At 29.9% G+C, this 18,165-nt stretch overlaps 4 protein-coding genes and 1 long non-coding RNA gene across 9 annotated transcripts in view; 3 read left to right on the forward strand and 2 right to left on the reverse strand.

Annotated features, from left to right (window-relative positions):
* Positions 1-110: 110 nt before the first annotated feature.
* Positions 111-902, reverse strand: LOC148229873 (uncharacterized). The gene is made up of 2 exons (XR_015811302.1): positions 771-902; positions 111-692 (listed from the first exon to the last, which is right to left on the reverse strand). It is a non-coding gene; the product is annotated as an uncharacterized LOC148229873 (long non-coding RNA).
* LOC148229874 (uncharacterized) lies at positions 794-3,186 on the forward strand. Of its 2 annotated transcripts, none has more exons than XM_088196834.1 (3): positions 794-944; positions 1,588-1,758; positions 1,831-3,186. In XM_088196834.1, exons 1-3 carry the CDS (start codon positions 873-875, stop codon positions 1,843-1,845), a joined length of 258 nt encoding a protein of 85 aa, XP_088052960.1. In that variant the 5' UTR covers positions 794-872; the 3' UTR covers positions 1,846-3,186. The 2 variants fall into 2 exon arrangements, with proteins under 2 accessions (XP_088052960.1, XP_088052961.1); XM_088196835.1 differs by lacking the exon at positions 794-944 and adding an exon at positions 1,320-1,463.
* A 2,933-nt stretch (positions 3,187-6,119) lies between these two features.
* UGP (UDP-glucose pyrophosphorylase) lies at positions 6,120-15,431 on the forward strand. 4 transcript variants are annotated; one of them, XM_088197226.1, is made up of 6 exons: positions 6,120-6,256; positions 12,761-12,947; positions 13,008-13,240; positions 13,313-13,518; positions 14,211-14,985; positions 15,053-15,431. In XM_088197226.1, exons 1-6 carry the CDS (start codon positions 6,212-6,214, stop codon positions 15,158-15,160), a joined length of 1,554 nt encoding a protein of 517 aa, XP_088053352.1. In that variant the 5' UTR covers positions 6,120-6,211; the 3' UTR covers positions 15,161-15,431. The 4 variants fall into 4 exon arrangements, with proteins under 4 accessions (XP_088053352.1, XP_088053354.1, XP_088053350.1 ...); XM_088197228.1 differs by lacking the exon at positions 6,120-6,256 and adding an exon at positions 6,864-6,904; XM_088197224.1 differs by lacking the exon at positions 6,120-6,256 and adding an exon at positions 9,389-9,550.
* Polr2M (RNA polymerase II subunit M) lies at positions 15,418-16,702 on the reverse strand. Its single transcript, XM_088197229.1, has 3 exons — positions 16,507-16,702; positions 15,795-16,437; positions 15,418-15,724 (listed from the first exon to the last, which is right to left on the reverse strand). The coding sequence occupies exons 1-3, from the start codon at positions 16,593-16,595 to the stop codon at positions 15,512-15,514; spliced, it is 945 nt and encodes a 314-aa protein (XP_088053355.1). The 5' UTR covers positions 16,596-16,702; the 3' UTR covers positions 15,418-15,511.
* A 1,293-nt stretch (positions 16,703-17,995) lies between these two features.
* mRpS9 (mitochondrial ribosomal protein S9) overlaps positions 17,996-18,165 on the forward strand; it is a 39,123-nt gene continuing 38,953 nt past the window's right edge. The window contains exon 1 of the mRNA XM_088197999.1: positions 17,996-18,108. Within this exon, the coding sequence (XP_088054125.1) occupies positions 18,034-18,108 (75 nt within the window). The 5' untranslated portion in view covers positions 17,996-18,033. The remainder of the gene's footprint in view (positions 18,109-18,165) is intronic.

The following is an 18,165-nucleotide window of genomic DNA, read 5'->3' on the forward strand; positions in this document are numbered from 1 at the left end:
TATCCTTACCATTGTTTATCTATTCAGTTTGCTTTTTTAATACAGCATCGTAGTTTTTTATGATTAATTGCCCATATTTATTGCTTTTGAAATAAAAATTAAACATTTCGTTAACATTTAAATTGGGTTATATTTATTTTTTCCCAAGTTTTGATCATATTTACAATACATTGATAAAAATAATTTGCACCAATAACAAATATATTACACTAAATATAAATTATTTCACTATAATTAAATTTATTCAACATAAAAAAAAAAGATTTCAACATTAAACAAATATAATGGAAACAAAAAAATTTAATATCATTGGTGTTATTAATTGCTTTTCAGTATATAACGTATACTTTCCACTATAAAATAATATTTTCCAAATTGCCACTTTAGCGTGCGGTCTACCTTTACAACTGTTGACAGCTGCAATACGTTCATTTGCTGTACAAACCAAAACCTAACCTAAACGAATTTAGCAAACTCTAAAAAATGGATATGCAAAGTATTACATTTGTAGTGCAAAGTATTTGAATAAAAAAGGTAAGGTTGTACCAATGGTAAAATATCAAGTGTATAGTTGAAACTTTTCTAATTATTGTGCTATGTACCAAGTGCGTACAATTAAAACTAAAGTGCAAGTAGATACCATTTGTTCAATATTACCCCTCATATGTTGATGCGTTTGTTCAATGTTTAATCTAAAATAAAAACCATAATTAATAGCTCATTATTATATTCATTATTTTAAATATTATTATTTTGTTCTCTTTTATTACATTTTAAACTATGATTTTTCCGCTATTTAGTCATCATATACACACAACACAGCTGATTGCGCGCGTGTGCGTATCGGATCGTTATTCGACGGTTTGGCAAACATGGGAATCCTCGTGTCCTGCTGTAGAGGCTCGGAAACTGTAACATCTTCATCAAGTCTCATTCAAGACGCAGTAAGTATGAACTTATAAACAATCGAAGTTACAAGGCAACAAGTATTCATGCACCTCAGCTGTCATCCGATCAATATTGCCAGTATAAAAAAACGCAATGTCACATTATTCTTAATATTTATATAAAAACCTAATTTTTACTTCCGTTTTATTTGCTAATGGTTTTATATAATTATTAACTTACTTTATAACTTAAATAATACACACTATACGTTTCCTCCCATTTTTTTATTTTTTGTTAATACAAATGTATTTGATAATAATTTATTTTATATATATTTTGATAAAATAACTATGAATGAATATAAAATATATAAAATTAGCAATTAATTAATATTTTAAATATTTAATACGCAATTTACTATTTTTTGCCTCGAGGCAATACTCGCCCTGATTTATTGATTTTGCACACTCAAGTCCCGGGAGTTATTTAGAGTTAAAGTCTGTCATCCGTTGCATCGTTTCGTACCTATTAGGTCTCATAATTCATCAAAAATGATTACTATGATATATTTGAGGGTATATATAACACTTTTCTTTCTATATTTACTATGTATACGGATTAAACAATCACATGTTATTGTTTTGGTTCTCTACGTTCTAATTTATTGGATTAGGAAATTCATTTTTTTTTATAAAACAGGAAAGCAGACGACGGAGGCAATTGGAAGCCGCTGAAAAGCGTCGTCGTGAGAGTGAGAATCGAGGAATAAAAGATGTCGAGCGTCTCCGTCGACAACAACAGCAACAGCTCAACATTGAACGGAGACAAGAAGAAGCCATGAGGCAAAACAACCAACAGGCAAATCTTAAAGTATCATTTTTTTATTCATACAATTATTTGCTACTTGAATATTTAATATTTTATTTTTTTATACAATTTTAGTGGCAGACTAATTGAACGATACAAAGACTTCTGATTATTCAACTAAAACTTAACCATTCAACCCATAATAGGGTAATATTTATTAAACATTTAAAATTATGTCGGTTTCCCTAATTTGTATGATATTACGTTTGTATTACAGTATCTAAAGATATAGAGCACATAAATGTGTTAGGATTTTTAATATCATATATTTGGATGTTGTGATTAAATTAATGTAACAATTATCGGTGTTCCCTTATCCCAATGTATACTTAATAATTCAAAGAACTTGCCATAATTACTAAACTATGATTCTACATAAATGTTTAAATCGTAGAAAGGCAAATTATTGTTTGTAAATTATATTCTTATGAAATTCAGTCAGATTTAAGACAGGGTTATATTACATAATGTTATTAGATCTGTTTTAGAATATTATTATTTCAGTATTTTAGTTTAAAATTTACTAGTTTTCCTATCGTATTTATATAAAAATCTATATTTTTAATATATTATATATCCAAAATTGGTAATAGGGTATTTGTATAATGAAATACAATACCCAATTATTATTGTATTGTAATTAATTTTAAATCAAGAGTTTTTTGTCTTGCCGTTATTTTTATTCAAAAAGTAAAACTATTTTTCAATATATATTTTTAAAATATTCAGTATTATAACTGGTTTCATGACTTCAGGGTATTTAGAAGGAAATGGCACACTTTATTGACTTGATTAAAATAATTTCTATAATTATATAGTTATCCTCCTCCCCGCATATAGATGTCCATCCATTGCACATGTGTCTTCTATAAATCTCTTATCGTATATAATAATGTATTTATTAAGGGCCTATTGCAAAGTTGTTGTTATCTATAGTTCTAAAAATATAGTTCAGCCTCAAAGGCTTATCGTTCGTATCAGTTAATTCTTCAATTTAAATTATTCCGATTGTGACATTTCTTATAAAATTTCTAATCAACCTTTTAAGGACCAGTCTTACTATGTAGAGAATGTAAATTTTATAAACTTCGCCAATCTCGTAAAATTCATCGGTGAATGACTGTTATTTAAAATACTTACATATTATATTATGTCAATGTATATCGATGTGTATTTATAAAGTAGTGATGTTTAAAAGAATGCTGAGTTGAACGATTTTTGTATGTGGTTTTATAATTCCTTTTGGAAACCCATTTTTCGTAAAAAGAATATAAATATATGTTATCTATCAAATATTTCTGATATTATGATTATATTTTATAATGCTATATATTTATATGGTTTTTAAAAATATTATATTATACGTGTAATAAAGTTTTGAAAGTGTTATATAAATGTATTTAATATTTGAAAATAAATGTCGTGATATTATATTTTTTTTATTTGTTATCACTGTTTATTTTAAATATCTCTAATGTATTTAATTTTGTTGCACCTATTGTTTAAAGAGATTGACCATTAGAGATCAACTGATCATTAATTTTTGTTTCAGTCAAAATCAGAAGGGGAGTTTGTCCCCCTTGAATTTAGCCAGAAAACCGCATATAATTTAATGAAATAATATGAATCATAATGAAATCAAAATTTTATTTTTAATATTTCGATTTTACCACCCAAATGACTACAGATTGTCCAACTTTTGCCCTCCTCCCCGTAAAAAGCTGAAATGACGTCCCTAACAATAAGCAAGCAAATAAATATTGTTTCATGTCAATATGCGATTTAACAAGCTCCGTAATTTATGATATATAAACGTGATGGAAAAGTACTTCATAATTAAACGTCTGTCTGAATTTTATAACGTTATAAAACTCAACTAATCTAGAGATATAGTAGAATGTTTTATGAAGCAACTTGGTGGATGTATTTTCCTAATCACTCTACTGGCTTCTATCTTGAAAATATAAATTCAGATTACAACAAACAATGACGCAGTGCAAGAAGTAAGTGAAACAATCAACATTATAATAGAAAAACAGTATTAAATCAACACTTGGATTTTAATTAAAGAGTTACTTTGGCCGATGGCCGAAAGATATAATAATTCCGATGAATCGAATATCAAATTTAAAGGTGTAGAATTTCTCTTGGATAACGAAGGCGTAATTGAAACGTTCGAATCGGAATCAGACGAAAAATATCGCACATTTTCACATTTAAATTTATTATTTATTATAAAAGTAGTAATAACAAACTTTCGTTATTTATAGTTCATATCAAATATTTTAGATTCATCGGAGTGTAATGAAAACACGGAACATCCGTATAATGTAAGTATGATAACAACTTTATAACAGAACAAAAGGCGGAGTTGATCTAGGAAACAAAATGACTCGTGAATATTCTTGCGACAAGGTGGGAGGGCATTCAGAACATTTATGGAGCTCATTGAAATTATGGCTTTCAATGCCTATAAGATATGGATCCATAAGTTGTTGAATGGAAAATCAACGATCGATGCCGTCGAAAGTATTTCATACGCCTTCTATTGGTAGGAGAACGTTTATTTGCATAAACCGCAAAAGTCAGCGATAAAATAATTTGTGAAGACTTTTACCCCCGAAGATCTTCCTACATTTTCATCGCACAGTGGTACTGGTAATATTGGACGAAGACGAACGTGTAACTTTTGTTCCGGTAATACATATAGGCGTGTATCGTGTTTTGTTTGTCTCAGAGCTGTGTTTGAAATGCATGAAGTAATAAAATGACCGGATTGCTAGGAATTTAGATTTTTTAATCATTATTTTTGTATGTTATATGTTTATATATGGTTGTTTTATTTTAGGTAATTTAGGTTTAATTTTTATAGATATGCTTTTTATCAGTTATGTTTTAGTATTATTATTTGTAAAAAAAAATACATTGTGTTTTATTACGAACGTTTGAGAAGCCGCGCGTGCTTGACGTCATCGGGTCTGAGTAGAAAATGCGTTTGTGTGCGTGCATAAACAATGACAAAAAGGCATGGTCTTGTTCTACGCTCAATTAAAAATATTTCGGCAGTTACCGAGCGCATACCGAAGGACAGGAAAAATCGCTTCTTCTTGTTATTTCAAGGCTATTTGAGAAACTGCTTCTGTAATAAGTGGAGGACTTACACACAGGAGGGGGAGGCGCTCGCTTCAGACCCCCCCGGTTTGACAGAGTTAGAAAATATGTTATATGTAATGAGGAAGGAAGGTTTTGTGTTATATACTCTGATTTATAATATATGTATTCCTAATATTATATAATTCAATATGATTGAGACACAATTGCTTTGCTGCGATGTAATTTGTTAATCGCCAAAATCGAGTTATATGAGCGTTTGTTTATAGTGAAGCAATATGAGCAAACAAGGGATTGATTTTTATATCATTCGTTTGAACGAAGCGATGAATCGATAATGTACTCGATACCGAAACAATACTGCACTGTCATTTGTTGTTGTCCATTGGGACTCTTCACAGTGTAGATGGTGTACTCGATATCGAAAACGGTACGGTACTTGTTACCTTATGGAATGTGTCACAGGTTGAATGTGTATAAAAATAGGAAGGAAATAAAGATACAGCACTTGATCTTGAACTCGGAGAAAGAGAGTGACAGTCAGAGCCAATACAAAAGTCTACTCATTTAACAAATCGTTCGTCCAGCCGACTCCTCCTCCCGGTCCTTAACATTGGAACCGGGCTCTGAATATTTGTACACATACAGAAATTTTAGCACCTATGATCCTTAATATATCCGCCACTGTCTGAATAATTTCAAAATAAGCGCTAATTCTGTCTCATTAGTATGTTATGCAAAAAGAGAATCAAAGTGTGGTATAAAAAAGTTAGGCAACTTATCTAAACCTTTTAATTGAGATGTGCGAGAAAAATACACACTGAATCGTGGATCGTGGAATTTCAAAAACAATGTTTGGTGAAAACGCCGCATTAATATAGAACATACAGACTCCATCATATTTTGAAAATTTCAAATATGATTCAATTGTGTTAGACATGTTTGAAAAAAGTGGTGATCGTTACAGATGTTTTTTAGTAGTCTCATCAGATATTCACCACTGCAATGGAATCTATTTAAAAATAGAAAAATAATTTATTGATTAATTTAATCATTAGTTATATCGCAATAAGCCTTATATAATTTTTAGATTAAAACAATTCATGAAAAAAGGGGGATTAATTAATTGCAGATAGATATTTAATATATATATATATATATATATTTCATAAATATATAAAATATCAAATATATTATTATGTATGTAAATAGTACATTTGTATTAAGATTATTTTTATCTAAAGCATTACATAATAATTGTCAATAGCTCGTGAACAAATTGGCCAGAGAACGCGGAAATTCGGCCATCTCTTCGATCAGCTGTGCGTTTGACACTTCACTCACAATGTCTTCTGCAAATACTCTCCAAGTCAGGCAAGATGAAAAAAAGGTTAGCGGCGATTGACTTCTAAACATACTGAATCACTTTTTCGCTTATTTGCTTTTTAATCGTTGACCTTTGACACTCCGCAATCATCTTACGACAGATTACATACTTGACCTTAACCATACGTTTGGAGGTCACAAGTGAACGACTATATTAACTTAACTCCACTTCAGTATATGTGATATAATGCGACAATCGCAATTAAGATATGCGACTGTGTTAAACAATCACACGATATGATTATAATTATAGATTTGTTATTTTAAATTATGGCATATAAAACATTTCAAGCATTTTTCTTCACACATTTGTTTATGTATATATATTATATTCTAAATTTAATTTTAATAATAAACGATAATAAATTAATAAAATTAGTTCGTCTTATCTAAATAAGAGTTATCGAAAAACCTTTAAATTATTGTATTTCTTGTTTTAAAAAATTATGTATATTGGACTGTAATGTTCAAAGTTTATATTTATAAGTAAATAAAACATGGCATGTTTAATAAAACTCAGACATAATTACTAATAACAATTATCAGCAAAAATGAAGTTTTTTCATTATAAACTTGTGATTATAATATCAAGCTCCATACGAAGTACTATCAGTATCGTTTCGAACTCCGTTAGGAATAGTTTATTTAAAAGGTACTTTTCCTTCTCATATTATGCATATTCATAAATACATACAATCAACTTCGGTATGCAATATGATTTACGTTTTATCGAACATTAAACATATACGATTTTATTTTAATCGAACTTTAATACTAGCATTTGTACAGTAAAATATTTATTTTAAATGTATATTTGCATTAAACATATTATGTGTAAGGTTTATGTATATTAAAATATTTTTTGTTTGTTTCTATCATTCTTCAACATCCGCTGTATGTGATAATTAAGATTTTAACTATTAACAACTAAAAATTCTTATCTATATAATGCTCATATGCTCGACAGAATTGTGCCTAATAATAATAAAAAACTGTTGATTAAAAGTCAGCCTTCAACGCATTCGAGTCCAAACATCAAGTTGTATTGAAATTTGTGAATTAAAATTATGTGAAATTTTATTTTCACATAAGTTTGTCAGGCATTGAAAAACTAAATAATATTCGTTTATTCCAAGTCGGAAGCTTAGTGGTAGTTCTGTGTCAAATTCATAGTGAAGTGTTAATACTGAAAGTAACAATTCCCGATAGAAGTGATTTTGTACGGCCATATTCTCATATACACTTGGAGAACGTCCAACGCCCCTTTAAATTCTCGCTCGTCTTTAACTGCTTAAAAATATAACTAAACCAATCAAGTTTTAACTATGTTGAATTATTTCTTTATTATTTTTATTTAAATTTAAATTATATAACTAGTTTAAAAGCCATGGCCTTTTTTCAAATACGCTGCATGTTATTTGCAAATACACAATACTATTTACACAGTTTTTACGCCTGTTTATACCTGTAGTTTATGTGTTAATGTATATTTTATTTATTTTATGAATATATGAAAGCTTGACATTTTTAGAGACAATGAATATTTTTTTGCATATTCATATAATAGGTAATAGGGCATTGTGTTGTTAAAATTAATATGAAACCTTGGTCAAAATCAAATCGTTTCAATTATTTTTAGTATAAAAATTAAACTGATTGCTTAATCGACAATTTTCCGTTAAAATTAAATTAAATTACAACATAATTTATTGGATTAATTTTATGTCAAACATATTGTTCACACGTGAGGCAAGTCATGGTTATTTTTTATTCATTTAATATTACATCTTGAATGAAATGTTTTTAATAAAAATGATAAAAAATGTGCTTCATAAATATTCGCAGGCCCTTTTTATCACACATCAGTGCTACTGTCTGTGTTATATAAGTCACGTAGTTTGTGTTTGACATACTAGCATTTCACGCACGTCAATTTAATTTTTTGAATAATGAAGGAACAAAGAATACGCATTCAATTTTTTACTAATAATGGAATAAAGTGCAATAAAGTGGTGCAAACGAAGAAAATATTTTTTGTAAAGATGTTATGTACAAATAAGAGTTTGTGAATCGTACGTTAGAGATTAATTTAAATGTTTGTAACACATACGATTCTTGCAACGCCAATATAAGTTGATAAAACACCTACTTGAAAAAATTAGATCGGAAATTATTATACATAGTAGAAATTTTAAATAATAAATTTGCCTTTAAATATGTGTCACTAATCTGAATATTTCTCGACATATTTATGGACAATATTTTTTTCCACTTTTATTATTAATTATAGCAACACAACACGTATGCATAGTTGAATGCAAAGTAACAAAGAAATTCGATACGTATTATTAAGTAATACACAGTAGCGTGGCGATACGCTGGCATATTAGTTTAACCCTTTGGTGCTACGGTGTTTTTAAAAATTATTATATTTCTCATATTCATCGGTTATCTTTATACATTATTATAATTAAAGTAATTTGAAAACTTTCTTGCCATTGCCATACTAACGGAGTAACAAGTTCACAAATTAAATTACTTTTTCGAGCATCATAACGCTAACAACGATTTTTGATAACATTTATTTTTTATAATGCCGAAAAACGATATATCGTTGTTTAGCACACAAAGGGTTAGATTTTAACTTAACCCTTTGGGTTCTATGTTGGATTGCGTAGCGCAATCTTTTTGTATATTTCACTATTCAAAAATATTGTGCTATGCAATTGAACAAAGTACGTTTTTTTAAACGTATTATGACATTTGCGTTTTCATAGTGAACACCAAAATGTTCGCCCTGCGTGGCTAAATAAAACTGTATTAATAAAGGATAATAAATTGATCCTCATTTTTACCACAGAATTGTTATTTCTGTAGAATAATTGAACAATTTTTTATTTCTACTTTTTAAATTATTTTATTGAATGAATTTTTAAAAATACCCACCCCAATTTTTTTTCAACGGAATCAAAAATCTAGGCGCGCTTTTGATAACACAAATCCTGGTAGATAAGATTGTCTATCAGAGATAATGTTGCCGCCAAATCATTTAAGTTCCAATTACACTATCAATTTTACGAATTGATCCGTCGCCGGCATTGTTGTTGTGTCGCAAAGCGAACATTTGACAGTCAGAGTCACACAGGATCCCACCAGTAGCCGTCGTGTCGTTCGAGCGCGCCGCGGAAAATCCCCCACTCCCACGCCCTTGAAAATTTTTCCCGATATCTTAACAAAGCATTTGGCGGCCATGTCTTTTAACATGCTGCAAGTGATCGAGGACGATTATTTGGAAGAGGTAACATTTTACAACGTCTACATTGCGACAATACGATTTCATTAATAAAAATTGTCGCGATCGTTGCATGACAATTTTACGCTACTGATAAACAATATTGTTGTGTCGCGAAAGGGGGGGGATTTCCTACTGCGATGTCTGCATGAATATTGATTCTTATGTGTGATGAATGTTGATGATTACTATTACGCGTTAATGCGTCGGCCTTGGTCTTATGATACCATCCACTGATGGTTCGTTATTAATGTTTGCATGTAAAAATAATGTTTTTTATCCGCGTTTCTTATCTAACATGTTTGAAGTGCACAATGTTATCTATGTGTACTATTTATTTATGATTTTAAATAAACATATTGAGCAATAATACAATCATACGAGTAGGTTGTTTTTTGTGCGTATTGATTGTAAAAAACAAGTCACAAATAATACTTCAACAAAACTGGATTTTGGTATGTCATCCTTTTCTTTGAATATTTCAATGGGCGATGTAAACACAGCGTTTTAACTGTTGTATTAAAACGACAATACGTAAGTAAATGTATTTAATGAAGGTCAACTTTAATGTACTATTCTTAATTTTACACGTGTTATTTGATATTTTAATTAGGTTTTACATTTCTCGCATTTATGTTAGAATTATATTTAAACAACATACAGAATAGTTGATAGAGATAAATTTTAAAATTATATAAATAATTAAATTATAATCATAGAAAAAAATATAAATAAAAATTCAACTTATACATGAAAATCTTTTGGTATAAGGCTAACCTGTGATTCTCTATACTTTTAAACTTTATTTTCTTTTAATATAGTTTATAAATAAAATAACGCATAATGTCTGAGGCCAGTTTTAGCTTAACTCAACTATTTTAATATATTATACACATATATCAGAAGTAAAAGTATCATAGTATCTAGGTATTTATGCATTTTAAAGTTATAAAAAAGTTTTATTGTTATGTTATAGTACGTATTTTCATCACATATAATCATTTTTTCGGTTTTGTAACTATAATTACATCTAACATTACAGCTAAATTATTATAAACTGTTTTCCTGTTTAATGGTAGGTAAAAGCAGATGAACAATTTATTAAATTAAAAAAATCATATTTAAATTAAAAATACAAGACATTCTGCAGATTTATGAAACAAAACAACATTTTTATACTGAACTAATTTTATATGTATAAAAACACACAAATACATTTTTGTCATAAATTATATATTTAGCTTTCATAGAAAAACACTTAAATTGCTTTTCTTAAAATGTTTTTGCGTTTCTTTTGGAGCTTCTCAACGTTTCGTCAGAAAGATTTTCCAGCATCATCAGAAAAAATAATTTTGGTACATAAGTTTTTATCATCGCACATAATTAGTAGTATTATACGACGAGTTTCAAAAGATTGTTGTTTAATATTTAAGAAAACACAATTGATACTAAAAAACAGAATATAAATAATAATAGTAATAAAAAAATATATATAAATATTGCTAGTAAATATGTTTTAATTTTATACAATTTAATTCTCACACGTTATAACCAAAGCGTTTGTTTTTGTAATACACACCAATAATTATTTTAGAGATTTTTTTTATATTTAGGGTCAAATTATTACTTATTTAATTTTCCTTTTACGGTGCAAAAAAATCAAGTTGAAAACCTCTGCACGCAAACGTCAATCCCGTGCAAAGCAAAAAATCCGACTGGCAACACACTACTTGTTAATTATCAAGGCGCGACGCTCAAAAACCACCGCGTTTATACCCCGCCTGCGCGATGTGTATGTGTGACACTACCGTGCGTATATTTGACAGTTGCGAAATTTCCAGTTCAAACCAAAACCCAACTTAAACGTATGTAATGTTATAATGATTAATTTATGTTAGGTTTTAGTTTGAACATAATAAATTCAAAAATGCGCGAATTATGTGGTCTCACTTAAGTATTAGATTGGAATATAAAATCGGTGTTTTTTGAACCCTGCTAATTAACAAATATCCAACACTCGTACTTTTTACTGTATTAGTGAATTGTGGTCTGTACTTAACTGATCACTAAATAATTCAGTTTTTGATTAGTAAAATAAAATAAATGGTCCATAAATATAACAGTTGCCATGTGATCAGTTATTAAAATAAATAATCAGTATGTATTTAAATAAAAATGATCAGTAATTAAAACAAAATTATCATAATTTTATATGAAATGCTCGGCATTTAAAATTTAATGAACGATAGTTACAATAAATGGTTGGTTTTTAAATTATTGACAGTTGCGGAACGTCTATTTACTGTTAAAACCCAAACCTAACCTAATTAAGTTAGGTTTGGGATTGACAGCACATGGACGTTTCGCAACCGTTACAGTGAAATTAACTTTTGAATAGTATGTATATCATTTTACTAATTAGATCAGCTGAAATGTATCAAACAATTGATTTATAATTCCACTGGTTTTTAATATCAGTGAAACTGTATATATACACTACACTGTACGTTCAGATCATTTTGGCCTTAATAGTTGATATGTCGCCCTACAACTAATTTTAAAAATAAAGTTTGCTAGTGGAGTACAGTAACTGATCAATGGATACTGATCATTCGTTATTTGTACCGACGATTTATTATTTACAGACCATTAATTTTATTTACTGATTAAAATCTGAATTATTTACTGATTAAAAATGTATTATTATTTAATACTGATCACTTTTTTTAATTTTTTAACTAATCATTTATGGAATTATTTACTTATCAAATAATTAGTTGTTGTAAATTGATCCGATTTTACATGACACATAATAAGATGACATGTCACTAGGTGTATAATACATAAAGTATACGGATTTAATTAAATTAAATTATGTTTTATAAAAAAATGTGTTTTTGATTTGTAATAAAAATAGAAAACTGTTTTTATAATTTATTGACTCATCAAAATTGTTTTTTTTTTGTAATTTAATGACTCATCCAAATTATTTTAATATTTTGAATACAGTCACAAAAAATATCCAAACGTGACTTGGCGTCAGTCTACCTACAACTTGCTTTATTTGTTATGTTGTTAATTTTCTCATAATTGTGCAATAACATATTCTCATACAACTAGCGACATTGATAAATAAGTCGACCTTGATCAAAATTGCGCTGCTTCGTCTATTTAAATTCATTTGTAAATATTTGCATTACAAACTTTGATCGATAGGGTCGGAGTCATCAGAGAGCCCCATCTGGATCCCGGGAGTTCAGGGAGGTGACACAGAGAGACGCACTGATGACTATTCAAAAAGACTTAGAGCGCCTCGTCGAAGCGTCTCCCGAGGAAACTAGGGAATTCAAAACCAAAGAATTCCAAGGGTTTACAGAGCTCTTCAAGAGATTCGTCTCGGAAAGTGAGTTGCATATTCTATAATTATCAATTTTTTACTCTAAAATTTTGTTTTAATCAACAGAGGGACCTTCTGTATCATGGGATCGCATACAAAAATTACCCGAAGGAGCTGTCGTCGATTACGATCGGCTGCAAATGCCTGTCACCGATGATATACAAGCTATGCTCGAGAAGTTGGTGGTTGTAAAGCTCAACGGTGGTCTCGGTACGTCTATGGGATGCAGGGGACCTAAATCGATCATCCCCGTCAGGAACGACCTCACATTTTTGGATCTTACCGTACAACAAATAGAAGTAAGATTGTAATAATTTATTTTATATCGCATATACAAACATATATTTAGAGTCTTATTACATCTCTTTTAGCATTTAAATAAAACGTATAAATGCAATGTACCACTGGTTTTGATGAACTCTTTCAATACAGACGAAGATACAGAAAAAATTATCAGAAAGTATAAAGGTCTGAAAGTCGAAATATTCACTTTTAATCAATCATGCTATCCGCGCATCAACAGAGAATCTCTCCTGCCGATTGCTAAGTCGAGCGACGTTCAAGAAGATTTAGAAGCGTACGTATATCACAGTAATTGGTTCATCCTGCTTAGCTGCCACTAAGATATAAAACCGAAGTAGGAAAATATTGTTGACTATCAGTATCAATAAGTGTCAATATGAGTTAAATTAAAACCTTTCGGTTATTTGTGCACCACCTACTGCACTTCTTCTGCAGACATGAAACACTTTCGTCCCATCAAAAACACTTAGTATGATATATGTTTCAGACAGTATTAAACTAGCATTTTTATGTTGCAACAAAACACTTCATTCCTTTTCAAATTTCTGCAAAGATGCCTGCTGGTATTAAGCACTGAGGCTATTTGTTAACTGTTATTTGGCGATTTATCTTTACTACTTGGTTTGCCAGGTCGTGAAGAGTGCTACAGTATTTATGCCATTTTCAAACTTTCTAGTCCACTGATGCACTTGCTATAGTAACAGACATGTATCACCACACTGTCACTCTTCAAACTATATATATAACACCACTACCATTTATAGGACAACAAAATGATCTTTGAATTTGTATCGCACTTTAAAAGTTTTCATTTAGCACACTCATTTTATGCATGTTCCATTTTGATAAAAAATTTTTTAAAAATAGAACACAAACACAGTATAACATGAGTGATGTGTGTCAGAGAAAATCTCAATATTGATGCTCTTTAAGTATGAATGCTTATAATATATAAATATTTTTCAGGTGGTATCCACCAGGTCACGGTGATTTCTATCAATCATTTTACAATTCTGGATTTCTCGATAAGTTTATAGAAGATGGCAGAAAATACTGCTTCATCAGTAACATCGATAACTTGGGGGCGACTGTAGATTTGAACATTTTGGATCGTTTGTTGAAGCCTAAATCTGAAAAAGAAATGACAGAGTTCGTAATGGAAGTTACTGATAAAACGAAGGCTGACGTCAAAGGTGGTACTTTGATTCAATACGAAAACAAGCTGAGATTACTCGAAATTGCACAAGTACCTAAAGAGCACGTCGAAGATTTCAAATCGGTCAAAACCTTCAAGTTTTTCAATACCAATAACTTGTGGGTGAGTCTGGGAGCCATCAAGCGAGTTTTGGAGAGGGGTTCGTTTGATATGGAGATAATCGTTAATAATAAAACGATGGCAAATGGATTAAATATAGTGCAGCTGGAAACTGCAGTCGGTGCAGCTATGAAAGTGTTCGAATGCGGTATTGGAATCAACGTACCGAGGAGTCGATTCTTGCCCGTGAAAAAGACATCCGATTTGCTGTTGGTGATGTCAAATCTGTACAGCTTATCGCAAGGATCTTTGATGATGTCGCCTCAGCGGATGTTCCCAACTACACCTTTGGTGAAGCTCGGAGATAATCACTTCGCAAAGGTAAAAGAGTTCTTGGGAAGATTTGCAGATATACCAGATTTGATCGAGTTGGATCACTTGACCGTATCTGGAGACGTTACGTTCGGTAGAGGAGTGTCTTTAAAGGTATTCGTTATTTTATTAATTTAATATTGAAGCAATCGTATTGTATTGATAATGTTTTATTTTTTAGGGAACTGTCATCATTATAGCCAACCATGGAGACAGAATAGATATCCCTTCGGGAGCTTTGTTAGAGAACAAGATTGTATCAGGAAACATGAGAATCTTGGATCATTAGATTGAACTACTTAGAATTCCAAGATTTTTCCTTGCCACAATAAATCAATATATGTGATCATAAGAAGTCATTTTTGTTTATAAATTATATTTTTATATTTTTTTATATGGATTTTTCATATAAAACTGAAACTCGTTTATGTTAAAATTCATTAATTTTAATTATATCAACTGTAAGTCCAGAGATTCTAAATGTGTTTATTTGTTTTTAAACGAATATAATAATTATATTTGAAATTAGCGTTAATAAAATAGATGTTTCTGATATTAAATAGTGTTTTAATTACGTATTCCATTATTTATATACACAAAAATATTATTATTTTTACATAATTTGAGCTAATAATCCACATCATTCATAAATAGTAAACGTGACGCCTCCCTCTTTAGCTTCATCGTCATACACTTCTTGATCGCTTGCCTCACCATGTTGAGAATCATCAGAATCGCTTTCAGCTCTTGTATCCCTATAATCTTTGCTAGAAAGTACAGACACTGGTGTTTTACCAACACTTCCGTGTATTTTACTTGTAAGTTTATCAGCAGCGTGTTTTATTTGTATTTCCTAAAACAAAAATCAATCAATAAACACTTTTAATCTCCATTACATAATCATGTTATTATATTCATACAACCTTGAATTCTTTACTCTGTGTTTCATGTAATTTGAGCGATTGCTGTATTGATATTTCTTTGACTGATCCATGGATTGAGGGCGGCGGAGTCGCCGCAGTGACTTCCCAGTGTTTGCCACGTTTAAACGACAATTCTTTAGATGGATCGTTCACATCAGTTATTAAAGTTTTATAAGGCTTATACGAATGTTTAATATCTAAGTTTCCTTTCTCAGTCTTTTTGCAAATGTATTTTGTATGACCATCTACATTGGTGTCTGTTATACCAAACACACTATCCGCTTTAAATTCTTCTATATCTTTCAAATCGGCTTCAGTAATTAGTTTCTTCTCTTCTTTGAGATATACTATCTTTTTCTTTAAATCTCGACTGCCAGCTAAAACTCTGAGCGGTTCGTCAGGTTCACTGTCGTCGTCCGAATCTAGACAATGATTTTCATTGAAATTTTTAGATTTAGTTTTCCATTCAAAGTTCTCAACGTTGCTTTGGGTAGGTATGAACGTTTGGTTAGAATCTAAAGTTAATTGAGAAAATATTTTGCAGGATTCATCTATTTGATGTTGTTCTTCGATTTTATTCAATACTTTATCGTAGTAAGATCTAATTTTTTCTCCTTTATCAGGTAATCTATTAATAAAGGCCCTGAAAATGTAAATATAATGTAAACAATGCTTTAGAATTGAGTGTATTTTTTTATTGTAAGGAATGTACTTATTTGACAGAAGTTTCTTTTGACGTTCTAAAATTTCATTTAATTCGATAAGTGGGCGATTATTTAGATCACCTTCACGCTTTGCCATGCTGCAAAAATACGTTTAAACTATCATAGGTTATGAACGACAAAATTACGTTCAAACACTGACAGAAAGTGTTATTGCCTAAAATGTTGCCATAGTAAAAAAGGCTCATTGTTCTAGAACAATTTATTGTAAAAATAATAAAATAATAATAATGCTGATTTTTCAAAGAAAATCTTCTCTGATAAGGTACATTTCTACCTCTATATGTGTTAATAGCATAATCGTCGTATATGGGGCAAAGAAAATCCTCATGTTAATCACGAGAGACCGTTACATTCCCAAAAAATAACTGGTGAATGTTTTGCGTGAAAAATTCTTATGTCGCATTATTCCCGGTTTGCTGACGTAGTTTTTTTTGTGGAGTTACGCTAAGGGTCATATCTATGACGCAAAACTGACATGTAGCACTTGAAACTAACATCTGCAAAGTTATAGCTAAGATACCGACCGAAATGTACTAAAAATCATCAAAAATTACATCGAAGTGATCGGATGCTGCAAAAGGTCAAAAGGCAGTCATTAAATTGGTATTATTTTTCATAAATAATAAAATACATCAAATGTTTGAGTGATAAAAAAAATCCTAAAATATTAATATATTTGTTTTTTCTTAAAAATTGTTATCAGACTTTATATGCGAGTGAACGGTGAACGAATCAGCACCAGCTGTTGTCTTCCCGTCTTGGTCCACCATAAGAATGTGGCGCAGTCACTTCAGTGTCTCAGAGTGCAGTCATGTTTTAGCCATAAAGAATGAATAAATAAATATATAAATAGCCCCCATAGTATTACTTAAAATATAGCATTAGAAAAATCTTTTAGCAAATAAGATTGAACTTCTTATATTAATTTATCTCTTTTTTATTATTTTTTAATATTCCTCTTTTTTTACCGTATGTTAAAGGAATTTATTTGTCGTATATTTCTAATACCTATTTATTTTTATTGTCTTTTATCAATACTCTGGCAATTATAAGCACGGCGTAGGTTTAAATCAATTGATGATGCTTGAACTTAATTGGAAAATCTTTTTCTTACAAATCCTGTTCATACTTTAATGCAAAATCGCACCACTTGTATAAACTATAACGTGCGAGAACTCTAAAATACTACTTATTTTATAGCTTGAAACCTTGCGATTTTTTTTGTTATAACTTAATGAAAAATTATTTTATAAATATATTAAAATTTTTGTGAACAAATTATTTGAATATTCATACCACGTGTGCGAGATTATGAGTGCCACAAATTCACTATATCTTTGGAATACATTAGTCATCATTGTTTTTTGCTTACGTCGCTATATTAAAATTGTTTATTTTTAATTTATAATATCTAAGAAATATGGCTAACATATTATCGGTTAAAGTCCGTTAGATTTTTCTTGTTTTGTTAGCTGCATTGACTGTCAGTGACATAACCTTACCGGTGACTTACCATGGCTCTCAATTGCTTGCGAATATTTAGACCTTCACAATTATGGAACTTTACAGAGAACTCATGCATCATAATTGTAGGAATAATAGTTTCACAATTAAAATTTAGAAATTAGATTTGTGCGAATACAATA

This window comes from Plectrocnemia conspersa, unplaced genomic scaffold (assembly GCF_051122295.1).
Source record: "Plectrocnemia conspersa isolate PC_06_02 unplaced genomic scaffold, ASM5112229v1 ptg000011l, whole genome shotgun sequence".
Taxonomy (NCBI): domain Eukaryota; kingdom Metazoa; phylum Arthropoda; class Insecta; order Trichoptera; family Polycentropodidae; genus Plectrocnemia; species Plectrocnemia conspersa.